The 25,158-nt window shown below is 39.2% G+C and overlaps 5 protein-coding genes across 5 annotated transcripts; 1 reads left to right on the forward strand and 4 right to left on the reverse strand.

The window, feature by feature from the left end:
* Nucleotides 1–768: 768 nt before the first annotated feature.
* Nucleotides 769–2,085, reverse strand: LOC137744804 (uncharacterized). Its single transcript, XM_068484603.1, has 3 exons — nucleotides 1,887–2,085; nucleotides 1,554–1,807; nucleotides 769–1,474 (listed from the first exon to the last, which is right to left on the reverse strand). Exons 1-3 carry the CDS (start codon nucleotides 1,986–1,988, stop codon nucleotides 946–948), a joined length of 885 nt encoding a protein of 294 aa, XP_068340704.1. The 5' UTR covers nucleotides 1,989–2,085; the 3' UTR covers nucleotides 769–945.
* Nucleotides 2,086–3,288: 1,203 nt separating this feature from the next.
* LOC137744803 (uncharacterized) lies at nucleotides 3,289–5,065 on the reverse strand. Its single transcript, XM_068484602.1, has 3 exons — nucleotides 4,872–5,065; nucleotides 4,091–4,479; nucleotides 3,289–3,950 (listed from the first exon to the last, which is right to left on the reverse strand). The coding sequence occupies exons 1-3, from the start codon at nucleotides 4,977–4,979 to the stop codon at nucleotides 3,509–3,511; spliced, it is 939 nt and encodes a 312-aa protein (XP_068340703.1). The 5' UTR covers nucleotides 4,980–5,065; the 3' UTR covers nucleotides 3,289–3,508.
* Nucleotides 5,066–6,125: 1,060 nt separating this feature from the next.
* LOC137744805 (uncharacterized) lies at nucleotides 6,126–9,595 on the reverse strand. Its single transcript, XM_068484604.1, has 3 exons — nucleotides 9,290–9,595; nucleotides 8,745–9,175; nucleotides 6,126–6,878 (listed from the first exon to the last, which is right to left on the reverse strand). Exons 1-3 carry the CDS (start codon nucleotides 9,452–9,454, stop codon nucleotides 6,440–6,442), a joined length of 1,035 nt encoding a protein of 344 aa, XP_068340705.1. The 5' UTR covers nucleotides 9,455–9,595; the 3' UTR covers nucleotides 6,126–6,439.
* Nucleotides 9,596–10,809: 1,214 nt separating this feature from the next.
* On the forward strand, nucleotides 10,810–13,086 carry LOC137744108 (uncharacterized). Its single transcript, XM_068483976.1, has 5 exons — nucleotides 10,810–10,999; nucleotides 11,682–11,810; nucleotides 11,914–12,034; nucleotides 12,130–12,435; nucleotides 12,540–13,086. The coding sequence occupies exons 2-4, from the start codon at nucleotides 11,772–11,774 to the stop codon at nucleotides 12,213–12,215; spliced, it is 246 nt and encodes an 81-aa protein (XP_068340077.1). The 5' UTR covers nucleotides 10,810–10,999; nucleotides 11,682–11,771; the 3' UTR covers nucleotides 12,216–12,435; nucleotides 12,540–13,086.
* Nucleotides 13,087–13,228: 142 nt separating this feature from the next.
* Nucleotides 13,229–25,147, reverse strand: LOC137744107 (uncharacterized). The gene is made up of 27 exons (XM_068483975.1): nucleotides 24,711–25,147; nucleotides 24,445–24,604; nucleotides 24,191–24,283; nucleotides 24,008–24,113; nucleotides 23,755–23,923; nucleotides 22,733–22,907; nucleotides 20,931–21,059; nucleotides 20,241–20,798; nucleotides 19,537–20,157; nucleotides 19,187–19,255; nucleotides 18,477–18,593; nucleotides 18,145–18,390; nucleotides 17,974–18,021; nucleotides 17,753–17,890; nucleotides 17,490–17,654; nucleotides 17,309–17,371; nucleotides 17,095–17,202; nucleotides 16,926–17,009; nucleotides 16,714–16,761; nucleotides 15,999–16,073; nucleotides 15,320–15,415; nucleotides 15,154–15,234; nucleotides 14,998–15,069; nucleotides 14,410–14,454; nucleotides 14,247–14,330; nucleotides 13,870–13,973; nucleotides 13,229–13,780 (listed from the first exon to the last, which is right to left on the reverse strand). The coding sequence occupies exons 1-27, from the start codon at nucleotides 24,929–24,931 to the stop codon at nucleotides 13,378–13,380; spliced, it is 4,278 nt and encodes a 1,425-aa protein (XP_068340076.1). The 5' UTR covers nucleotides 24,932–25,147; the 3' UTR covers nucleotides 13,229–13,377.
* Between the last annotated feature and the right edge of the window lie 11 nt (nucleotides 25,148–25,158).

Below are 25,158 nucleotides of genomic sequence, written 5' to 3' on the forward strand. Positions count from 1 at the left end.
AATTAACGAAATTTTACCGTCTAAACATCATAATTGACACTATTCATTCGCTTTATCACCATCTAAAGATCATATTTGGACAAATTATTCAATTTCAAGATCGTTTAATCATCCATACTTGTTAAACTAATCAACGTTTTTTGTTATCCGTCTATATGTTTTATGAATATGAATGGATATCAACATTTACATTTTGCACTGTTGACTGCCGATATCAGAAATACTCCTTTAACGATTAGATGTGAGGGGGTCTTCCAGCAATGGATGGAGGAACTTGGCATCTCCAAAATGTGCATCAACAAGATGCACAGCAGCGAAATTCCTTTGCATTTCAGATTCCTCGACGTTCTCTGCAAGAAACACTCCATTCTTTTCGCATGTCCGTAGACAAGGATATGAGGAACCTTCTCATAGAAATGTTAAGACAGTTTCACATGCAGGAGATGGAAATGTCGAACGTGATGAGTGCAATACTGGAGAACCAAGCTGAGATGATGAACAAGTTAGGGCTAACCGGAAAGAAAACTGGCAGGGCAGCAACTCCAGCAATTGGTTTGAGCTCCGGTTAAGACTGTCATTGTCACTTTTGACTAGGTTTTTTGTTGATTTGGGATATGTACATTGTTTCAGTGTCATAATTTTCTCTCCATCCGTGCGCGTTTGTTTTCTAGGTAGAAGAGGAAATTGCATCAATTGCATCTGCGTCGTGTTTCGGCGTTGGTTCAACTGCATCTATTTCTCGTTCAACCACACAAGGTTTCATCCGAAAATATTTAGATTGATGAAGAAATTAGACACACTGAAAACATACATACATGAAAGGATTTTTTGCAATTGCTGATAGAGCAGCAATCTACTTGTTACACAAGCAAACACACCAGACACCTACGTAGAACATCTAGGAAAGCTTACATTACTTAGAACGATAATACGAACTGCTACGAGTCAACAACCGGCGTTTACAAAGATGTCAGCAACATTATGATGCTTTTCTCTCGTACCGTCGAGGTTTTCCAAATAAAAAAATAATAAAATAAAAATAAAAAGCAACATTCTGATGCCGGTTTTCTGCTCCGGGGTGAGCTTGGGGAACTTGACGCTAAACTTAACAATCAAGTTCCCCTTCTTGGATTGTTCCTTCTGGATAGGCATCCCTTCCCCTATAACCACTTCTTCATGGGTCTGGCTGATAATGGAACCAATGGAGACGCTCAATTTTCTCCCGTCCAGGGCTGTCAGCAGCGCGGTGTGACCCGTCAGAGCCTCCGCTAGAGAGATCTTCTGAGTGACAATCAGATCGTCCCCGTCCCTCTTGTAAACACCGTGAGGCTTCTCATCGACGATGAAGACAATGTCTGCTGGTATCACACCTCGCCGTGTGTCGTGCCCTTTCTCTGGGAAAGTGATTTTCGTGCCCTTTTTCCACCCTGGCTTGATCTCAATTGTTAGAACTTCCTCCACTGTGATTTTTCTTCTGCACCCAAAAAGTACTTCCCAGAGCACAAAATTAAACAAAAAATATACATTCATGAAAAAAGGAAGAAGGGACTTACCCACTAGCACAAAGAACATCCCTATAAATCTTCAGCTTCTTGGTGGCGCCCTTATACAGTTCCTCCAAAGTACAAGGCAATGATGTCCTCTCAATCGCCGCGGCTTTCCTCGGCCCATTTCCAGGTCCTGAGTCCGTGCATTCAAACCACTGGAATCCATTTTCCCCTATCGTCCCTCCGACTAAAAACGTCGAGAATATCACTTCCGGATTCACGGACTCCATAACCTGAGACGTAAGCCGGGCCATGCCGGTCTACGCCGCCAACAAATTAGTGTAATCTAGAATGTCGCTTACTAGGAAAAAGAAAACTGAAATCCGAATGATCACATACCTCGTAGGCATCGTTGATTAGATTGAGCTTGGCCTCGACCGCTTTCCTCACGTCTCTGGCGTTTCGTTGAACTTGAAGAAGCTTGTAGTAATCGACGGACATTGCTCTCTCTCTCTCTCTCTCTCTCTCTCTCTCTCTGACTCTCTCTCTCTCTCAGTTTTCTCTCTGGTCAGTCAAAACCGTTGGATTTTCTGTTGGTCTAAACTCTCTGCGCTGTGACTAAATCTTCAAGTGCGACCATAGGTATACAGCGAGCTCAATTATTGATCAGACGAAAGAAAACAGAGCAGGGTCCCAGTGGTGGATGGAATATGCAAAAGCAGAGGGGCAAAAGGGTATTTTCGCAAGCCTTCCGAGGCAAGGTACCAGTACAGTGGCTTGAGCTACGTAGCAGAAGACTGTTTGGTTGAGTAGCTGCTTTTCAAGAAAAGTAGAGGGCTTTTGCTTTTGCTTTTGCTCATGAACTCTTCGTTGAGGGGTTTCGGGGCACATGAAAAACAACTTCCTCGAGGGTTCACTATTTTTTTGGATAAGAGAGGAAAAGTAATTTAGACATTATTTGGTATTCTATTTGAGTTCAAGGTTTTTAATCCAAAAACAGTTTCTCAATTCACAATTCAAAAATTTGTTTGGTAAGCCTGTTTTGCAAAACTTGAACTCAAAAACTAGCCTAAATTTTGAGAACAACAAAAGTCTTTAGTATTTTTTTTTTTTCTTCTTCGCGACATTTGCAGGACCTTGGCGTCGAGGCCAGCGACACCAAACACCAAACACCAACTGAGAGTAACTGACGATGATAAGAGATATGTTTCCGGCGATTGACAGATGTTCAGGTGACCATGACATGGATCTTTCCGGTGACTGAGATATTTTCTTCCCACCATCCCTGACCCACCGTCCCTCACTCTAATCACCCGCAAGCCCCAACCTCACCTCTCCGCCATTACCAAAGCTTTACTTCAAACTCAATTTGGTCAATTTCAATGGCAACATTTGAAATTAGCAACCCACCATCATATATGTGAACAAAACCCATCTGAAGACAACATGACTTCTTAGTATGAAGTGTGAAATCGAGAGTGCCAAATCAAATCGTCAAAATATTGGGTCTTGGTGAGTATTTTCCGGTTCGCTTCTCGGATCCCAACCCGACCTTAATATCCTCCCTCAGTCACTGCCACCTAGTGGTTTTGTAAGACAAGTTTTTGGGTTATATAGCCTAAATCCTTGAAGATTTAAAATAGTTTCCAGGTTAGATATCAAACAAGTTTTTGGGTTGTAAAAAAAAAAAATGTTCTTGAGAGAAGTTCATCCAAGTTGTTTTTAAGAATTATAAATTTTTTTAAGTATGATACCAGTATTTTCAAAAAACAATTTGCCTTTTGCCTTTGGTGATATTGGATTACGACACAAAGTGTATTTTCATTCGAAAATATTTAGATTGATGAAGGAATTAGACACACTGAAAACATACATACATGAAAGGATTTTTTGCCATTGCTGATAGAGTAGCAATCTCCTTGTTACACGAGCAAACGCAACAAACACCTACTTAGTATACCTAGGAAAGCTTACACTACTTAGAAAGATAATACGGACTGCTACGAGTTAACAACCGGCGTTTACAAAGATGTCAGCAACATTCTGATGCCGGTTTTCTGCTCCGGGGTGAGCTTGGGGAACTTGACGCTAAACTTGACAATCAAGTTCCCCTTCTTGGATTGTTCCTTCTGGATAGGCATCCCCTCCCCTCTAACCACTTCTTCATGGGTCTGGCTGATAATGGAATCAACAGAGACACTCAAATTTCTCCCGTCTAGGGCTGTCAGCTGCGCGGTGTGACCCGTCAGAGCCTCCGCGAGAGAGATCTTCTGAGTGACAATCAGATCGTCCCCGTCCCTCTTGTAAACACCGTGAGGCTTCTCATCGACGATGAAGACAATGTCTGCTGGTATCACACCTCGCCGTGTGTCGTGCCCTTTCTCTTGGAAAGTGATTTTTGTGCCCTTTTTCCACCCTGGCTTGATCTCGATTGTTAGAACTTCCTCCACTATGCTTTTTCTTCTGCACCAAATAAAAAAAAGAACATTTAAATGTACTTCAAAGTTCCTTTCTATTAGATCATGCAACCAAAACAAGTACTTCCCAGATCACAAAATTAAACAAAAATATATATTCATGAAAAAAGGGAAGGAGGGACTTACCCACTAGCACCAAGAACATCCCTAGAAATCTTCAGCTTCTTGGTGGCGCCCTTATACAGTTCCTCTAAAGTACAAGGTAATGTCGTCTCAATCGCCGCGGCTTTCCTCGGCCCACTTCCAGGTCCTGAGTCCGTCCATGCAAACGACTGGAATCCATTTCCTCCTATCGTCCCTCCGCCGTAAAACGTCGAGAATATATCTTCCGGTTTCACGGACTCCGTAACCCGAGACCTGCCGGTCCCTGCCCCGAAAAACTGCGTGAATGGGTCAGGGCACCTGCCGTTCATGCCGCCAGACCCGGGTGAATGAGAAGGCTGCGCTGCCCCTCTCCTCAAACCCTCCTCGCCCTGCTGATCGTACACCGCTCGCTTTCTGGGATCACTCAAAACCTGACCATTTACCCATAATTAACAACAAATTTCAATTTGCCAATTTTAGTTAAAATAAACTAAAATCGTAATTTGCAGCGGTTCCTGCCCATTCTGCATACTACAACTAAAAGCGCTTTTGATTCATGAAGAAAGCACCACTTCCAAGTGCTTGAAATGTTTTAACACGGGCTTTACTAAAATCACTTCTAATAAAAGCACTTACAAATAAAACTGATTTCTACATAAATAGTTTCAAACAAGACCATCTTTACATTAGAAAGCATTTATGAACATAAGTGTTTTTATAAGAAACAGCATCAACAAAGACCATCTACACCGCCAACAAATTAGAATAGTTTAGAATATCGCTTACTAGGAAAAAGAAATTTAAAATCCGAATGATCACATACCTCGTAGGCATCGTTGATTAGATTGAGCTTGGCCTCGGTGGCTTTCCTCAAGTCGTCGTCTTTGGCGTTTCGTTGAACTTGAAGAAGCTTGTAGTAATCGACGGACATTGCTCTCTCTCTCTTTCTCTCTCAGGTTTCTCTCTGCTCAATCAAAACCGTTGGATTTTCTGTTGATCTAAAGTCTCTGCGCTATGACTAAAGCTTCAAGAGGTTACATATTTATATAGTGACCTCAATTATTGATCAGACGTAGGAAAACAAAGCAGCCACAGTGGCGGATGGAATTTGCAAAATCAGAGGGGCAAAAGGGTATTTTCACAAGACTTCCGAGACAAGGTACCAGAACAACTTCCTCGAGGGTTCACTCTTTTTTTTTTTTGGATGAGAAAGGAAAAGTAATTTAGGATTTTGGAAAAACAATTTGCCTCTTTGCCTTTTGCCTTTTGCCTTTTGCCTTTGGTGATATTGGATCGTGACAGAGAGTGCACAACAAAAGTGATTAGGATTGTGGGATAATTTGGGAATTTAGGCGAAAGCTTCTATCGAAATTGCCCAATAAAATTTTTTTTAGTCATTATTCACAACATCCAGAGATTGGCTTGCAGATTTTTTCACCCAACATAATCACGAATGAAGATAGAGAATTGTGTGGATAGCAGAACGAAACGAACCAATTCATTTTTTTTAACGGAACGACTGAAAAAAGAAAGATAATGATGATCCATTTCACCCAGGAGGTATCGTTGGAGAATAATGTCGGAGACAAGATGATGCATATCTTTATACCATATGTGTTGGCTTTTGTGAGGCGCTCCTCTTTAAAGGCTCCTAGCGAGGCAAGAGCTTGGTTTGAAGATTTTGCTCATCCTAGTTGCCGATATTTTCTTTTTGTTATCATTTTTTAAGGCAATTGATTTCTGCACACTTGCACGTTAAAAAATATGGATGGGCAAAAATTGTTGCATTCTTTAAACGCATAGATGTAAGTCACACGTCACTAAAGAATTGGGATCCAACTACATCACGTACTAAAAATCGAAAATAGTGACGAGATAACATTACTGGTGAGAGTCTTAAATCAACCAGTTTGGCCACGTGACATGTTCGACCATATTAACTAGTGTCCCTGGAAACTTAAGCAAAAGTCTAAATGGAAAGTATGCCTGACCAAGATTTTTATTGAAATTGGATGTAAACATTTGGTTTGACATAGCGAGGGTATACAATATTCCACAGTACAAGCGCGCAACAGAGTTCCCGACAACCTTTAAAATCCACTGAAAATTATGGGGAAATACATAAAGCCGTCAACAAATAGATTACAAATTTCAAGTGTGAAAATTTAAGTCTATCCAGCATTTCTACATAGTAAAGAAAAAGATTGAACAAAAAACAAGAGGAATGTGGAAATCAACATAACCTCCTACTCAAATGTTGTGATCAAACATCAAACCCTCATTCGACGAGGCATGAATTTCCAAACCCGATAAAAAAAGCTAAGAAAGCAAACGGGTACAAAGCTTTCACAAGTTCAGTGGGATGGACGGGAGAGCTACCATTGGCCTTCACTAAGATGTTAATAACCGTTTGATGTTGGATTTTTGGTCCGAGGTAAGCTTCGTAGGGAACTTGATGTTGAACTTGATTCTCAAGTTTCCCCTTTTGGATGGCTCCTTGGGAATAGGCATCCCCTCCCCTTTAACCACTTCTTCATAGGTGGGACTGATGATATTGGTGATGGGGACTGTAAAATTTCTCCCATCGAGGGTTGTCAGCTGTGCCGTGTAACCTGTCAAAGCTTCTGCAAGAGATATCTTCTGAGTGATTGTAAGATCGTTCCCATCCCTCTTGAAAAGGGTGTGAGGCTTCTCATCAATGATAAATACAAGGTCTGCTGGTATGATCCCTCTCTGCTCATTCCCTTTCTCTGGGAAAGTGATTTTTGTGCCCTTTTTCCACCCTGGCTTGATCTCAATTGTTAGAATTTCCTCCACCGTGGTAGTTCTCCTGTAAACAAAGAAAAGGAAACAAGAATAAATAGCATATGGATCCAACACAGACTTGCTAATGTATATCGTTTTTCATTACTTTTACCTCTAGTCAATTAAATTGATCCAAAAGGTGCCAGTTCGACATCTGGAACCTAAACAATAACATTACCAAGGACAAGATCATCATGCTAAGCAGCTAAAGCCACGGCACCTCCCAAAGAGTTTCTTTCCGACATCAACATGTATTAGATTAAGCAAATATTCATCCTTCCAATCAGCAAAACTACGATTCCCACTAAACCAACAGACATTTCTGCCACCCCAATGCTAAAATTTTACGATTTACCACTGCCCACAAACCATATGTAAGCGTGGACCTCCCAGGCTCAAACCATAGACAATCACACTAGCAGAAAGTCTCAAGAAGTTTAACATTAAGCCATTTGCACCCGCAAAAGAGGGTACATAGATATGTTACACTAAGGTCTAAACATTTTAGTATGCCTATCGTAGTAAACGATATAGGCAACAGTGCAAAACTTGACTATATAAGCAGACAAAGGAATCCATCATTAATAAGCAGGAATGAGCATACACTATCTTATAGTTATTTGGGCACCTAGGATTCCCTATCTGCTGCCAGATATTCAAATATAGAAAGTCCCATGTAGCACTCTGCATCATTTTTGGTTGACTGTCTTGATTGTGAGACAATAAAAGACACCAAATACATAAATATCAGGAAATATACGTTCATAAGTGCTATGAGGTTGACTATGCCAAATTAAAAAATGCCCAAGACTATTCGATACTGCTTTCCAAAAGTTTTGCAATCCCAAAGAAGGAAATAATGTGACGTCGTGGCTTTCAAACATGAGTTACAGGTGACAGGTAAAGTTGTCTGAGATGATTATCAAGGATACAGTGGAGATTAGAACATAAAAACTTCAAACAAAAATAGTAAGCATTACAGCTTAGTCAGTCAGTTAATCTTTAGTTTATATCTTCATCAGCATTGACTATCAGGTAAAGCATTACTCAACAAGAAACATCTACACAAAGCTCCTATGTATATACACATAGCCAAATTCCTAAGTAGATGTACGCAAATTTTCTAGTTATCCTATATTTGGATACCATGAGACACCTTGGTCAGGATGACAGCTAAAGTCTAGAAAGACGGGGCTTCACGAAGGACCTTATAAGGTTAGTACCGGAAAGAACCATAATCTAGATTTAGCACATTTAGGTAGCACTATTAACTAATTTTAGTTAATGAGATGAATAAAAAAGATGCACATCCAGTGATATATCAAGACTGATACATACTGATGTTTTGTGCAATTTGTCGACAAGAACCTTCCTGCTCAAATAATGATACTTTTAATCAAATGAGAAGAGCTATCATGTGGGGAAACGAGACAACAATAGAAGTTAGAGACTTAGACAACCCCCAGATCAAGATAAGACCCACAAGCCAACAAGTACCCACATCACTAGTCATAACATAGTCCTTAATACTTTTATCCACATCTTTCCTGCCTCTGGGTAGTAAACAAAATACGATGCAATACTTTTCTAGCAAGGATCATACATTCGCAAGCAAGGATAATAAAGAAAGTACGATGCAATACTTACATTTAAGAATAACACAAACTAACAGAGATATAACCTAGAGTTCTAAATGCCTGAACCAAAAAATGTTGCCTGAAAGATGTGAGAAGTCAGATATAGCTAACAGATAGCAGTTGCATTACTATGAACAGCAACGACAGTCATACGAAGCATATTAACAACTAACAGACAATAGCATTGCTAAGACAGATAAATAGGAAAATGATTTGTAGAATCAAACAATGCCCACAGAGACAAAAAATCTTACCCACTAGCATCAGGAACATCCCTAGAAATCTTCATCTTTTTGGTGGTGCCCTTAAACAAATCCTCCAAAGTACAAGGCAACGTCCTCTCTATCGGTGCAGCTTTCCTCAGCGCAGCTGCAGAAGGCTCTGCTCCGCCTCTAAACTGAGCAAATATGTCTTCCCCAAACATACTCCTCGGAAACGGGTTCCCGCCAGCCCTCGACCCGCCTGCCCTTGACCCGCCCATGTCCGGCATCCCTCCAAAACCCGAAAACCCGAAAATTTCAGAGAAAATATCGTCAGGGCTCCGAGTGTTGAACCGGAACGTCGTCGGACCGCCATCCTGCCCTTGCACGCCAGACCATGACGAATCGGGCGGCGGCACCCCTCCTTTCAACCCCTCCTCTCCGTACTGATCGTATACTGCCCTCTTTTGGGGATCACTCAAAACCTAAACAATTCGATCGGAACAAAAAAATTGCGACAAATCTCAGCCAAAAAACTTGAGAATTTTGGGAATTTTCAAAAATAGAATTGAAATCGAGAGAGATTAACATTAACGTACATCGTAGGCTTCCGAGATTTGCTTGAATTTGGCCTCAGCGGCCTTCTTGTTGTTAGGGTTTTTATCTGGGTGCCACTTCATGGCGAGCTTCCGATAAGCTTTCTTCAAGTCATCGTCTTTGGCGCTTCGTTCTACCTGCAGAACCTTGTAGTAATCGACCCCCATGCTTCTCTCCTCTCTCTCTCTCTCTCTCTCCTCCCTCTGTGTGTTCAGTTCTCTCTGGTACAAAAGTCTGAAGGATTTCTACTTAAACCGCTGCGTTTTGATGCAAAACCTGGGGCTTCCTGTTCTGGCCGGAGTTCCGAAAAGGGACCGGTGCTGTGACGTGAGCGACGAGTCATACACTAACAACCGTTTTATACGAAATGGGCCGATGTGGGCCGTCGTGCGCACTCCTTATTGTGTTGGACTTTTTTATTTATTAACTAAGGCCCACCTACTTACTCTTTTTTTTTTTTTTTTTTTTTTTTTTTTTGTAATATGAAATTGAGTTGATTGATTGGATAAAAATCATTTTATAAATTTTTTAATATGGTTGTTATAATCCCCCTCTTTTCTGTAGGAATCGTTTAGAAAGCGGGTTGTTCCGAATACATTCAGACAAAAAAGCTGACAATTGATGTTATTGGTGGAATTTTTTTTCGTTTATGTCTTAGTATAGGAATTTATACATCTTCCATAAAAAAGCCGAATGTCTCACATTCAATTTTGAATTAGAAAAGTAAAAAATGATGAATCAACGTCGACTATAACCCCCAGCCCAGACTTCTACGAGATGCAGCGATGGGGAATTTTTCGCAATGGGTGAAAGCCTGACAGAGCAATGTTGTGTGGAGGTAGAAGCCCTACGGGTCGTAAACTTCTTTTCCCAGAGAAGAAGCAATACCGGTATCTAGGGAATGAGCATAAGCTAACTCTATGTTAGCAGCCGGAGCTACAATACTTACATGTATTTAATACAATTATTATTTCAACGGTTATATGGTAATTATAGTAAGAGAATTAATATTAAATATATCTTTTTATTAATTATATCTAATCGTGAGATAATAATTGTATTAAGTACATGTAACTATCGTAGACAATAGTTATAAAAGACACAATGATTTGTTGTTTTAAGTGGTTATTTCCATTCAAAACATATTACAAAGTAGAAGACTAGAAGTTGTATTAAAACAGAACATTCAAAGTAGCATGTTTAATGGCTTTCAACATCTGAATAGTAAGTTGTATTAAAATAAAACATTCAAAGTGCCATGAGAACCGATTTGTTAAAGCGAGATCATACCAACAAGATTTTAATGCTTTTAGATTACAAAATGAAAAGAAAAAAAAACACTTAAAATTACACGAAGAAAAACTATTAGCATCCAAAAAATCAGAGTCACGACCCACTAAAGTGAAAGTTGCTTGGTTTCTTCAAGGACTCATTGGCCGAATAATGATTTACTTACGTAAAGTTGCATTCTAATTAAATAATGATAATTTGTAAGTGAGTTATAGATGATAAGAATATTCGCCATTTCATCCGACGCACAATGACTCTCTCCCAAAAAATTGGAAAAGAAAAACTAATAAAACTGGTCAAAACTTAATAAAAAAAATGAAATATACGAAGCAGCCATGGTTTGTCGAGGTAAAAGGAAAAGGTCCATCATCATTGCCTCTTTAAGCTAGAATCGCATTCAGTCACCGGTCGGAAAGCTCACGGTGAGCTTCTTCAATCACCATCTCCTCGATTTATTATCAGTTATTAATTTTTCCAGTTGGAAGTTGATTTTTTTGGCCTTTTTCTTTCTCGAGTAATTCAACGGAAATATGCTCGGATGTAGTTAATAATGCGAAATCATAATCTGGATTATTTGCTTTGCTTTATCAAAAAAAAAAAAAAATTCTGGGTTATTTGCAAAAAATGAAATTTTTATGTAAAGCAAAATAGGTTTTGGAAGTAATTTTAAAATTACTAGTAAAAATCCAAGTGGATAACCCAAAATCAATTTTACTAAAAGCGTTTTCCGTCATTTTAAAAGCACTTTAAGGATTGTATAGTAGGGTGTGCTTTTAAAATGACTAAAAACACTTTTAGAGAAAATATTTTTGAGTTTCAAAAGAACTCAAAATTGTTTTCTACAAGAAGCACCAGTTATATGTTTCTTCCAGGAAGCACTTTTAAGTGTTTTTCTAGGATTTACTTGCATCTTTACTAATAATTGGTTCTAAAAACATTTTCACCAAAAGCGTTTTCAGTCATTTTAAAAGCACATCCAAACATAATTTTGCGAGTTGTTAAGGTTGAAGTTTATGCTTGGCGCAAAAATTTGACAACACTTTGTTCAAATGACATGAATATGCTAGTTTTTCCAGGCGACGGCTAATGGATTCTGTAATGTAGGTAGTTCTTGATTTGGATGAGACTCTAGTGTGTGCTTATGAGACATGTAGTGTGCCTGCAATTGTTCGCGCTCAAGCAACGGAAGCTGGGATGAAGTGGTTTGAGATAGAATGTCTATCTTCAGAGAAGGTAGTGGATCGATCACTCCCTCGCTCTCTTCTCTGCAACTTTTGTGCTGAAATTTGTGTGCCATCTGAAATTGTGTTTGATATGATAATTCTTTGGGTTGAAGGAGTCTGATGGTAAACCGAAGATCAATTACGTGACACTGTTTGAACGTCCTGGTTTGGGAGAGTTCTTGAAACGGGTTTCTGCGTTTGCTGATCTTGCGCTATTCACTGCTGGTCTTGAAGGTTAGTTGGTTTCCCCTTCTTCACTATCTCCTTTTGTCCTGTTTAGTTGTTTCGTTATTTCGGATTTGTTATTTTACTTTGGTGACTCCATACAGATTATGCTAGACCACTTGTTGACAGAATTGATGTGGAGAATCTGTTTCAGCTTCGCCTTTATCGGCCTTCTAGAGTTAGCACGTAAGTCCGATTTCTCCTTGGATGGAACCCCTCTTCATGTGGTGCAGTTCTGTGATCAAGAAATGATGTTCGAACTTGTGTAAACCACAGGGAATGTCGGGAACTTGTCAAAAGATTTCTCTCGGATTGTCATTGTTGACAATAACCCATTCAGTTTTTTGCTGCAACCGTTGAATGGAATTCCATGCGTTCCATTTTCTGCTGGACAGCCATACGATGATCAGGTAATTCATTTATTTACAGTTTAAACAAAGAGACGAACAGTTATCCGAAGTATGCTCTGATTACACCCTTCTTTGCCTTTCATTCCGTCATGTCGATTATACAGCTTTTGGAGGTGCTGCTTCCGCTTCTCAAGCAGCTCTCCTTGCAAAAAGATGTCAGACCTACGCTTCAGGAGAGATTCGACATGGCTGAATGGTTTCAAATGCATGGATTTCATGTTTCTGGTTGACAATATCGTTGGTAATTAGGTCACGTAACGGACAGCTGCAATCTGTCTCGGGCCAAACCAGATAGAAGTCTGGTGGAAGCGTTTCTCGAGAGGTTTTCTGCTCTTGTAAATTAAAATTCTGCAGGTTCCGGCCAAATCCGTTTCGTTATACTGCTTCCAAGGCCAACAAATTTGACCTCGGAATATATTACGAAGGCCGTCTTATGGTAGGATTAACGCCAATTCGTTTGTAATTAGACGACGTTTCAAATAGGGTGTAATGCGTTCGGAAACTTCTGGGAACGTTATGAAATAGTTTGGTTCATTGTTTGACAGTGTAATGTTAGCATGTAATCTCTTGATTTGATTATTTTGTATTAACGAGGCTTTTAAGATAATACTGGAACATAAACTGCAACAGCGAAACAAACTTAGGGCCGGTTTTGGACTGCTTTAAAATATGTTTTAGTGTTCACTTAAAAAGTGCTTCAAGTTCATGGAAGCCTTCTAACTATTAGTAGTCACGTTTAAACTTGAAAAGGGCTTAAAGGTCATGGAACCGCTTTATGAATAGGCGCTTGGACTTCTAGGAAAAGCATTTATGAGCAAAAGTACTTTGGTGCACAATGAATGTTGCCTAGTATGCATCTCTTACTGTAACTATTCTAAGAATGCGGTAAATCTGTTTTACATGGCTGAGTTCGGAACTACTGCGGTATCCCTCATCTGAAGTTCAACTAGCACTAGATGATTCCTTTGGTTTCTCTGTGACTGCGTCGTTTTCCGAGTTGCTTGCATCCCCAGCCTGGGACTGACTTGACTGTGCCTCGGCCTGAGACTGACCTGTCTGTGCCTCAGGCTTAGACTGACTTGTCTGTGCCTCGGCCTGAGACTGACTTGTATATGCCTCGGCCTGAGACTGACTTGTATGTGCCTCGGCCTGAGACTGACTTGTATGTGCCGCGGCCTGAGACTGACTTGTCTGTGCCGCAGCTTGAGACTGACTTGTCTGTGCCGCAGCTTGAGACTGACTTGTTTGTGCCGTGGCTTGAGACTGACTTGTTTGTGCCACGGCTTGAGACTGACTTGTTTGTGCCGGAGAATCTGAAACAATTCCCAAAACTACCAATATCGACCTGAAAAAAAAAATCCAAACATCAGAGCTGACCCTCCCCATTCTAGAGATCGTTAATGTCAAATGAGACAAAAGCGACTTTTCATCCACCTTGGAAGGGAAGATCGGATGTCCGGTTGACTAGCATGAGCAACCAACGGTCCTTTCAGAGCCGCAGTTCTCTTCAGTGCGTTTTCTAGCTGTGCTGGAGGTAGCTGAGACAATAAATTATATACCATCAGCTCATACAGATGTGAAGAACACTTGTTTCAAAGTCCAAATAGATTATTTAAGATAAACAATTTCATCATATATTAACTTTAGATTTTCTTCCCTCGAGTGAACAAAATAGTCCAATGAGCGTGCAGTTTATTATCCATTCAAAAAGATCGCCAGAGAGAACTCACAAAGTCGGGCTTCTAGTGCAAAAAGTAGTGATAAAAGATTGCAAGGATAAAGAAGCAACACTGTTAAAAGCAAAGACACACCTGAAGCAGCACGGCAAATGACTGAGGTTTTGTCAAGAACGTACACTTTAAGAATCCCACCCACAACTTCGGGTATTTCCATATCTACAACATGTCATCAGTCACATAAACACGCCATACATAATAAATGAATAGAAACAAAATTAAGAAACTGAAAACTTACCTGCTTGCTCACAAGCCGAGACAGGATCTCCATTATAAAATCCACCTATGTTATTTATTGACAAAAACTTGCCAAGTCAGTAACAGATGTTACAGTTTCTTATTCCCCAAAATGCAGTTTCTTATCCCAAAAAAGCAGTTTCTTATCCCTAAAAGCAAAATCAGCTGTACTACTCGAACTCGTAGTTTATTTAATTAATAGATAACTTTTTCTGTCTATAAGTTATGATGACAACATATCAGTGTCAGACCAATTACATTTAACGAGGGGGAGATGAATATGATTGAATTTCTCAGCAGCATACGATTTGCCCTAGGATTGTTGTGGTCCAACTTGCCTAGGCGCTCCTTGTGTAAAGGAGTGATTCCTACCAAGAATCGCACTAGTGTGAAGCCGGTAATTTCTATTAATACTTCCATGCTGTTCCTTGAATTTTCCTATTTTTCCTCAATTCTCAACAATTTACAGCATGCATCTCACATGTCAAACAAACATCAGTAATCATAGTCCAAAGAAAGTACTAAATGCATGTATTTTCCTTCTTGTCCTACATCAGTTTAAGTTTATAACGATTTATTCAGATCTTACCAGTGCAGGAAAGGCACCTATGGCTTGTAATACCGTACGCATGAACAGTAAAGGAAGAGGAATCTGCTCAACCTGCAAGTAAGAAGCTTGATCATCTTTAAGTTCTGCTTGAAAGCGGTGTAAAAGAAAGATAAGGAAATATCTAATGGTACAAACCAACTGATTCAAAACTTTGGCAAGAACTTGTTGGGTGAATATCTGCCTCTGCTCAAAGCAGGCATTGCATGCATCTGTGACCTGCTCACCAAAAAAATATTATTCAGCCATTCATTATTGCCACTCAGAGAGATTTCCAACCAATAAAAAAAAAAAGATGACATGCCTTCTTTAGTGGAATTCCATCTCTGTCGGGATCAATTCCGTGGATAGCAATCAAGATTTCAGCTGGAGCCAGAGGAGGACCAGACTGGGATGATCCCTGTGCAAGGTTGATTAAAGATGAAGCAACGAATAATAGAAGTACTTCGCAAGCATATTAATAGCAAAATTTACATGTGAAAACATCTGAAGGATTAAAAATGTATGTCTCTAGATTGGGTGAGCAAGTCTCATGTCTGTAGAGAAACATGTGCGAATAAATGAAAAGAAAGAAAACATCATGAACATGTCAAGGAATACAACAACAAAGCCTTTTCACACTAAGTGGGGTCGGCTATATGAATCCTAGAAAGCCATTGCGCTCGGTTCTGTGGAACACGTCAAAGAATGATGCATAAAATTTGTAACAAAGGAAATTGAAATATCTGATAGCATGCACATTCACGAATGGAATTAATACTGATAATAGGGTCTTACAAATAATTTATCGCAAAGTGGGGCATGGGAAGCAATAGTATAAAAGATTTGAGGTCACAATTGTATCAGAAAATGACAAGGACCATTGAAAGATTATGGCATTATCTTCTCATATTGTCTGTAATAACTAATGACCCATACGAAACAGAACAGTCTTACACTTAGAATTCTTAAATTGCCAAGAGTTAACAAGGAAACATAGATACCTGTAGTATGCGAGCTAGTGCTGCTTGGAACTTATCCAGTTGAAGATTCATAAGTTGGGGAAATATAAGCAAAACCTATAAAAAAGAAAGCTTATTAGATCATTAACACCAAAATAATAAAGAGCCAACTGACTTAAAATCGGTATAAACATTCGAAGTCTAAAGAATCAAATGCAAGTAACAAGAGCTGGAAAGGTTCATCCATAATATACCAAGTACAAGATAGCAAATTGTGTTTAAAGAACTAAGATCTACTATTATGCCAGTTATTTGGATTGTGGATAGAGAGAAATAACATAACCTTAGATGATGAGTAAGTTAATTTCTACGGGAGAGAAGCATGTTATTGGCACCTTTATGGGCATCAACGCCAAAGCATTTTATAGTATATTCCTTTAATTTAATTGATATTCATTGACAAGAGTTAAGATTCATGAATAAATTTGTAATCGCTTTCTTGTAGCTTCAGGATTATTTCTATCATACACAGAAACCTTGTTTGTCTCTTCCAGTCCATTTATCTTTCCTATCAATATTAACCCAAGAAGAAAAACGGTTTACGCTATATCAAAAGAGCACAAAATGTAGTTGATGGAACAGTGTAGTACCCTCAGCCACTCTGAAATATTATAACAAGAAAGGCATGTGACAAGAAACACAAACACACACATCACATAGTAGTGCTATTATGAAAAGACAGTGAAAGGGATGGAACCTCATCTTTCGGCAGAAAGGGTAAAATTGGAATAAGAATCTCTATATCCTGTAATCATTCATAAACAACAATATATAAGCTAATTTTCCAAAGAAAAAAATAAACCAAATATAAGCTAACAGTGTCATTTAATTTCAACTGTAAAAAATAAACCAAATATAAGCTAACAGTGTCATTTAATTTCAACTGTCATATAGAAATGACAAATGTACCTTCAGTTTTGAATCATATAGCTTTCTGACGGTAAAAATCAGTTCTTGAGAGGGAACTGTTCCATCCGTCAGGGTATGTAAAACCTGATTCCATTAAACATAAGAGAGGATTATAGATGTTATTTGTTATTGGATGGTGCTGACAAAACTGTAAGTTGTTATTACAAACCTGCATCAGGAGGTTCTCGCTTCCAGTTGGAGGATCAGAAATAATTTCAAGAAGATTTGGTGATGATCCCATAGTACGTACAAGTATTGGAATTTGGCGTTGAACCGCCTGCACTGCACCATATAACTGATGAGAAGAAAAACCTCCTCATGGGGAAGGAATAGCAAGCCCTATGCTAATTTCTACATCAATATAAAATTAAAAAGAACTAAACCTGCTTGACGGCCTTTGATGCGCTTCCGTAAACAACAAATATTTGGCGAAAAAGGGAATGCTTCTGCCATTGAGGTTTTACCAATCATGTTAACTTCAATAAAAATAATATTGAATATTTTAATAATTAATTAATGGACATTAAAAGCAACTCAGCGTTTGATTATAAGATAAAGTAACACCTTTGTACAAAGAGCAAAATACAATGACAAACACCGCTGGGCCTCAGCAATTGAGAGGGATGACACATTTTGAGAACTGCATGACTGATGATTATCAGAGGAGATATCTTTACTGTTAACACTCACTGATGGAGGTTCATTGGAATGTTTTCCTGAATCAGAATCCTGAGGGAAAACCACTTAAATGTTAACTCTCTGATTCATATCAACAATACAAAATATATTTGATAGAAACCCCACATTGACAATGCAAAGATTAGAACCTTCTGTAATTCATTTTTCGATCCTTCAGCATCTATCTTTTCAGTTGCATCACAACTTTTTAGAGAAAGCAACTTTTCAATAGCGAAATCTTCTATCCGTTGGGCAATAAATGACAAAGGATAAAGCTTGTTTGCAACCTGTTAGACAAAGCAACCCATGCAAACAAAGTTAGAACCATACAGTTAATTTGTTGAGCTAATAGCAAGTTGCGAATAAGTACCAGACGTATAGCCTTCATGCGCACTTCCTCCAGATGATGGACTGCACTCTTCCAGAGGAAAAATAGAACAAAGTCAGATGAAATAAAGAAAAAAGAAAAATTCTTTAACACCGAACGGTATAGAGGAATTTCAGAAATGGGAGTAACGTATGTAGGGATAAAAGAAAGAACCTGTAAAGCAATTTTTAAGCATGGATCTCGGAGAGGAGGCCTTAGCAAAATCAGGCTCCAGACAATGCTAAGACCTTGAGTCACTCGATCCCCACCTTGTGTTTCCTTCTCAGTTTTGTCGCAGTTTCCAGGTGAGCACATGCACTCCAAGAATTTCAAAACTGAATCTGGTAAATAAGGAACCTCACCAAGCAATCTGCTTAATGATTTGTCCGATGGTGGAAAAGAATCTCTAAGTGTATCCACCTGCAATAAAATGAAAGATATTATAAAATGGTCTTCGATATTTGTAAAGAAAAAAGATGGTTAATAATATAGAAATAAAAGCACACCGCAGTTGAAAGGAACATTTCATATACAGAAGTAGCGGTTGTCGAAGAAAAGAAATCGCGTTCCTCTTCTGCCTCTCCAAATAACCTGTATAGGACACGCAATGTCAACTCGTGTCCCTGAAGAGATCCCAGAGTCACTGTCAGTTATTATATATGTCAGAGAATCACAAGAACACATAGTTAAACAACTACCATCCTTTTTCTTTAACAACTAATATCTATTAATAATTTAATACCTATTAAAACATATTTGGATGAGTATCTGCAACAGAAATGAATTTCATCCCAGTATCCATAAAATACAGTAATTTATTACAGATGGTACTATTCCAAGAACGTGAGACACTTTGCACTAACATCTGGTAATGTTACCAGGTATATAGTTCTTAAAATTTCTACAATCGAAACACATAACTGAAATGGAAGCCATCTAAATTCCAATACATACCTGAGTAACATGCATCTATTCAAAGGGAATTATTAACTCCACTCTTCAAACAATCAAAAAATTTCAAACTTCCATAAAACAGATCATCGCTTTCTACACAGCAATTGTATGTCATGCTCACATATCACCACCCATTGTATCCAAAAGACTCAAACTGAGTTTTCAATTGTAATAAACCAAAAGTGCATTCTTGTATATATCAAATTAACATGATAGAGAAAAAAATACAACTATATCAAATCACCAAAACCCGTTCACATACCTCATTATTCGTATAATCTGCCAAGATATGCTTCTGCAGCAGTTTCCATGGGTCTAACTCCAAAGGGAACTACAAAGATAAATCAAATTTTGGTTCTGTAAGAAACCACAGCATTGAGAAAGTTTGCATCGAAATAAAGAAAATGACATCATACAGTTAGCCTCCACTAAGAATGCCTAGATTCAGCCCCTACCCCTAGCACCAAAAACAAAGAAAGAAAAAACTAAAAGGGGCTTAAGAATAAAATAAACAAATATCTGAAAAAACAATAACTAGGATTGAAACAAGGAACTACAATTACAGCCGGCACAAATTACAATTAGCCACATATAAGAAGCTTGAATTACTACCTCAACTCCTAAACTTATAAGGAGAGAACATCGTATTTGGGAACCTCCTGCAACGGCTATTTGCTTATATGCCTCGATGATGCGAGTAAAAGCCAACTGCTGCAACTGATCCTTCTCTTCATCAGAAAGGATAACAACCGGTGCCGACATCTTGGGCAGGACAAGATGAGAGGACAACCCAACTGAAGTTGCTGTCGACGAAAGCAGGCTGACATCTGCAACAGCTGTTCGTGGACTAAGCTCCTCAGACTTATCCGTTGATAGTGATGGAAGTATATTAAGTGGAGTCCTTTGACCCATACTGGTAACTTGCTCTTGGCTTGCATTTTCTACCTTAACACTGGTAACTTGCTCTTGGCTTGCATCTTCTAAGGTTGATGAGGATGCAATGATGGGTTCTGATCCACTATTACAAGCAGAATCCAGTCCAGGTATTTCACTCTCAAGATATTCCATATCATGATCAGATGGAAGTGATGGGCAACCATGCTCCATTTCAGATGAAGCTGGTAAACCCATAGGTAAGATGGCAGGTTCATCTCCAAAAACATAATCCATGCCGGTAGATGCAACACCGCTATCAACTACATCTGGTACCTGTTCTTCCTCCTGTTCGGATTTCTGCAATTACCATAAACATTGCAATTCAAGAAAAATATGGGGAAAAAGGGGGTGAAAACCAAAATGAGAATAGAAAACTGTACCACTATATCATTGGACACTGACTGATGAGCATCTAGGAGTGCAGCTATAGGAGGGAAAGTACTTGTAAGTGAAAGAACATCAGCAATAAATGATGGTGGATATTTAACTCGAGAATCACCGCCGACTATATGCATGTTCATCAGAGATTCATCTCCTTCATCTCCAAGAAGATTGGGTGGAAGGTTGCACATATTAGCCATCACTACTTCTGCTAGCAAGTCAGCAGAGATACTTGAGATAAGAATTTCCAAAGAACCAACAGCTTTTTCACCTTGAGCAACCAATGCGCCAAACATAGCAACAAGTTGCTGCACAGGTCCACTATCACCGTCTCCTCTAGAAGTGGTAGTTCCACTTGAAGAAACATCATCTTGAGACGCAGAAACATTCCTTCCTACCTCTTTAGCCGAATCCCCAGAGAAACTAGATGTCGATTTGGCACGCTTTCCTGATACATCTTGATCCACTGCAATATCACTACTATCAAGTGCTCCTAACCGTTTCTTCCCAAAACTACTTTGCACAGCATTAGATATTGTAATAGTGGGCTTCTCTTCCTGCAAAACATTAAGCTCGTGCTCAAGACGCTTCAAGATACATGTATGCCAATGGCCCAATGTGTACTTTTGCAAGAGCATCCACTTTTTGTATCTCTACAGATCTAATGTAATATAAAATAGGAAGGATACCTTAGTAACTAGAGAATCATCTAGCCCGTCTTCCACACTTCCATTAATCTTGCATTCTTGCTGGGTGGCTAGCTCTACCAACCCTCCAGCTTGCATCTTTCTCAACGCACCAACCAAACGATCCCGCCACTGCAGAATGCAAACTCCATTATTCAGATTCTTTATACTAAAGCAAATTACACAAAAGAGAAACCAGATTAAAGAAAACAAACAGTATGGTATTTCAACAGATAATGAGAATAATAAAACTTTTTTTTTTTTTTTTCTGAAAAGAAATCAATGTTTTCAAAGCTATCAGTATTTCCAAAGGTATCAATGTTTTCAAAGCTGAAGACAGGCAACGAATTTCGTGGAATTCTTCACGTATATAAAAAAACTGGAGTTCTAATTATATTCTTTCAACCTTTACTGAAAGAGTTTGTCTGACAATTCCTTTAGGTTGGAAATCTTTTGGGTAAACACTAATTGATATTCACTATCACTGATCCATTGCTAGACTAAATAAGATGGTGATAGAAAGCTTTTCCCTCTTTTGTTATAAAATGTTGAACATACACGTGCAAACCGTTCATATCAATCTTCTAAAAAGCTAAAGTTTTATAGAGTAAGGCCCTGTTTGTTACACCTCCTTAAGAGGGACAGGCTTAAATAACAGTCCTATGTTTCGTATGGTCAAGGACTGCAATAATGAGACTAACATGGATTAAGATAGGCTTTGCGCCTCGCTAAACCCCATCATCTAATCTTGAGCCGAAGCTTGGTATTAAAAAGTACTAGCTAGAAAGGAGGCCGATGGCCTCACCCCACCACTTCCCTGCATGCATCTTGCTTTTTTCTCCCTTCATCCCTCTCTCAATCCCCGCCTTTCTCTCCCATTCTCTCTTTGAACCGACAACAAACCTCTTGGCTCCAAATCTGGGTCAACCTTGCGCAGGCCTCCAGCTGTAGACAGGTTGGACTGATTGGCGAGGAGATTTAGGTCCAGATCTGGTGGGCGATTTTAGTAGGGTGTTCCAGTAGACTCTGGTTTTGGTTGATTGAACAAAGGAAACAAGTTAAACAGAACTTGTCGCAGAGTGAGGCACTGCAACGTGCGATGGTAGTTGTTCCAGTGTATTTCTTATCTTCAGAAAGCTCTGTACTTGCACCCAAATACCATCAAGAATTTCACCTAAGCTGAAACTCAAGAACACCCCGATCCTCTCTCTATCTCTCTCTCTCTCTCTCTCTCTCGTGGATATGGACTCCCCCAACCCAAATCAACCACCACCAACCCACCACCACAAATACCTACAAAGAACGATGGAGAAGACAAATGTAAAACCAATTACCAGATAGGTTTCCAAACTAGAATTCCTATGGATATTTTGTACCGAGTTACCAAACAGTCTCTGAAATGGAATAGAACAATTGGTTTCCAATGATCGATAGCAGCTCCACCGAATGGGACATGCAAAGGGAAAATTCTATGGGGTTTATCTACAATCCACTGTCAGACAGTGCGCATTCAATAACAATATCATGGCAGGCACATTTTCATGTTTTGTAGAAAGTTCTTCAATTGTAACAACATCCTTACTGAAAGAGAGAGCACCTATCATTTGTCAAAACAATTATTCCTTTACACACTGGAACCTAATGATCTTCAGAGCCACATGTTATCAAGCATTTTTGAGCAATCATTCATTAACTTTCACTGCCTTATTCAAAAGTAACTGGTACCACAACCACAGGTATATCAAGAACATTTTACATAACAAAAGTCTTAAGGATTTAGTATAGAATGATATCAAACAACATACCGGTGCAGCACCCTGGTGTGTACATTTTAAGCAGGTGAGGAAGGCATTTTTTAAGGCATGACGTGGCCCAGAAACATGTACCCCATTAATGACAGTGCTTGAAGGATCAAATCCAAGTAATACCGGCAAAATGCGACCATAGAATGCAGGCCTCTTCTTTGCAATTGCTGAAAGACTGGCAAGACATGTCATATACAATAAAAAATAAGAAACTTGCAGTAAACTGTAAGCAAGCAGACACAAATGGTTACAATTGTACCCAAAAAACAAAAATACAAGGAAGCTCCCACCTGGGCCTCAAAATAAATACTATATTTATAATTTACTATTTTTTACAAAAGAATATTGGACATCACAATCTATTCTCCTTCCAGGATATTTTGTCCTTGAAATTTGCATAACCCTACTGGTGTCACTATTATCTTCACCCTATCTAGGATCCTAAAATACAGTCCTCTTGTACATAACAATCAACCACTTAACTCCTTTATAAGTTGACATATACCCAACACATAGGTCATCACGCCACACAAAGAACAATCCTTTATAAATTTAAACATCATCGCTCGGGGTAACTGTTTGATATCAGGAGACATAGTTATCACTTATCAACACCCATGACCTAGGTTCATGCATAGGGTATGTTTAAACTTTTTTGTTAACAAACCCTCATGAAAAAGGAACGAAAATGAAAAGAAAATTCCCTTACAACATGCACTTCCTCCTATTATTGAGAGGTGGTGTTTGTAAAGTGAGAACAATTTTTACACCTTTTACTTTTTTCATGGACCCCACTTAGTGGGATAAGGCTTTGTTGTTGTTGTTACTTTTTTCATGGAGAACACCTTCTTTTGAGCTCCAGAGATGGTTTACAAATATTAAATCTTCAAAACTAGTTTTAAATTACAGAGAGTCATCTAAATCTTATCAGCATTTAAATTTAGCATACAAGGGCTCTATGGAGTAACATGTAACATCAAAATTGCTAGAAAATTGAATATGACCTAAGAAAGCCAAGATACCTGTTAATAAGCACAACGATCACTAAGTTACCAAGCGATTTCACGGTTGGGAACCTAAGTTGATCAAGCAATAAACCCAAACTTTTACTAGCCTCAATTGACAAATCTCCAACATTGAGCAGAGGATGACCACCACGAAGCCAAGATACATTAAATTCCACTAAGTCCCCTACAAAGCGGACAAGCATTCTTCATCAGAAAAAAACAAACCAATTCAGTTCTGAACCTCAAGAATGGAGTCAAATTTTATTACCTTCATGAGCAGGGGGGCCCGGGGAGCCATTAGGATCAGGAGTATAAAGAAGAATGACTGACTCAACAAATTTCAGTGCTCGCAACCTTACTCCCCCACTTCCCGGCTGGTAAGCATGATACAGTGAATTAGACATCAATTAAATTCTGATCACATGTTATTGTTAAAAGAATCATTTCTTACCCGAAAAGCTATAGAATATATTTCATCCTTCAGCTTTAACACACATGCCCAAGCTGACTCAAGCGAACTGTCCAATTCACTAGCATGTAGACCCTGAAAGGTTAACCAGTAATAAGGGTGTCGATTACTACAAACTCAACTTGGATTTACATAGTCAATACTTAACCATAAAATGTAACATGAATTCCCACAGTAGCATCAAAAACACCATTGGTAAGCATTACACAACGTTCAAGTTCAACCAATAGAATTACCTGAATCGAAACCTTTTCGAGAACGCAACGAAATAAATTACTCCCGCTAGTGATCGCCTGTCGAGCAACTGCCGGTGTTTCATCACTCAAAACATCAATTAACGAGGGTACAATGTCTGGCAACAATTCTACGTGCATGAATCCAATTTCGCCAAGCATTCTACATTTCGAAAACAAAAGGGAAATTTCTCAATTAATTACGCTACAATAAACTCAAACAGAATAAAAATTAAACTAGGACAAACTAGGGTTTGACAAAAACGCACTCGGTGGCAAATTTGCGGACCGGGCTGAACCGGTCGGACAGAAGCTCGAAAAAGCGAGGGAGGAGTTCGGAAAGCAAATCAGGGTCCTGTTGCCGGACCAAATCCTGCTTCGATTGGCGCAAGCGGTCGAGCTTCGACGGAATATCGGCGGCGAAGATGGCGGAGTCCATGAGACCCGCAAGCCTTTCGTGGGAATTGGCGGTCATCATCATCCCCACCATTGCAGAAACGAAAACCCTAATTATATTTTTTTCTCACAGTCGAGACGGTGAGATGGTGGGATTAATATCTGGTCCGCGCATAGAGAGAGGAAAAAGGGTGGGAATTGTGAAGCGGAGAGTACAAATTCGCGGCTCGTGACCGCGGACGGGCAAAGGAGTATGTCGAGTTTAGAAGCCGTTCCAACTGGTCCTATATTCCTAGGGTAGTAGTCAATCCGATGTAGCTA

Source organism: Pyrus communis, chromosome 9 (genome assembly GCF_963583255.1).
Source record: "Pyrus communis chromosome 9, drPyrComm1.1, whole genome shotgun sequence".
Taxonomy (NCBI): Eukaryota; Viridiplantae; Streptophyta; class Magnoliopsida; order Rosales; family Rosaceae; genus Pyrus; species Pyrus communis.

Excerpts from the sequence above, each read along its gene's own strand:
- LOC137744805 (XM_068484604.1), bottom strand. The coding sequence starts at position 9,454 with ATGGGGGTCGATTACTACAAGGTTCTGCAGGTAGAACGAAGCGCCAAA. Across the intron at positions 9,176-9,289 it reads AAATCTCGGAAGCCTACGAT|GTTTTGAGTGATCCCCAAAA; the intron begins GTACGTTAATGT and ends CGAATTGTTTAG. Across the intron at positions 6,879-8,744 it reads GATGTTCCTGATGCTAGTGG|GAGAACTACCACGGTGGAGG; the intron begins GTAAGATTTTTT and ends CTTTGTTTACAG.
- LOC137744108 (XM_068483976.1), top strand. The coding sequence starts at position 11,772 with ATGAAGTGGTTTGAGATAGAATGTCTATCTTCAGAGAAG. Across the intron at positions 11,811-11,913 it reads AATGTCTATCTTCAGAGAAG|GAGTCTGATGGTAAACCGAA; the intron begins GTAGTGGATCGA and ends TTTGGGTTGAAG. Across the intron at positions 12,035-12,129 it reads ATTCACTGCTGGTCTTGAAG|ATTATGCTAGACCACTTGTT; the intron begins GTTAGTTGGTTT and ends GACTCCATACAG.
- LOC137744803 (XM_068484602.1), bottom strand. The coding sequence starts at position 4,979 with ATGTCCGTCGATTACTACAAGCTTCTTCAAGTTCAACGAAACGCCAAA. Across the intron at positions 4,480-4,871 it reads TAATCAACGATGCCTACGAG|GTTTTGAGTGATCCCAGAAA; the intron begins GTATGTGATCAT and ends GTAAATGGTCAG. Across the intron at positions 3,951-4,090 it reads GATGTTCTTGGTGCTAGTGG|AAGAAAAAGCATAGTGGAGG; the intron begins GTAAGTCCCTCC and ends TATTTGGTGCAG.
- LOC137744107 (XM_068483975.1), bottom strand. The coding sequence starts at position 24,931 with ATGGTGGGGATGATGATGACCGCCAATTCCCACGAAAGGCTTGCGGGT. Across the intron at positions 19,256-19,536 it reads TTATAAGTTTAGGAGTTGAG|TTCCCTTTGGAGTTAGACCC; the intron begins GTAGTAATTCAA and ends TTATCTTTGTAG. Across the intron at positions 15,416-15,998 it reads CACTAGCTCGCATACTACAG|GGATCATCCCAGTCTGGTCC; the intron begins GTATCTATGTTT and ends AACCTTGCACAG.
- LOC137744804 (XM_068484603.1), bottom strand. The coding sequence starts at position 1,988 with ATGTCCGTCGATTACTACAAGCTTCTTCAAGTTCAACGAAACGCCAGA. Across the intron at positions 1,808-1,886 it reads TAATCAACGATGCCTACGAG|ACCGGCATGGCCCGGCTTAC; the intron begins GTATGTGATCAT and ends TTGGCGGCGTAG. Across the intron at positions 1,475-1,553 it reads GATGTTCTTTGTGCTAGTGG|AAGAAAAATCACAGTGGAGG; the intron begins GTAAGTCCCTTC and ends TTTTGGGTGCAG.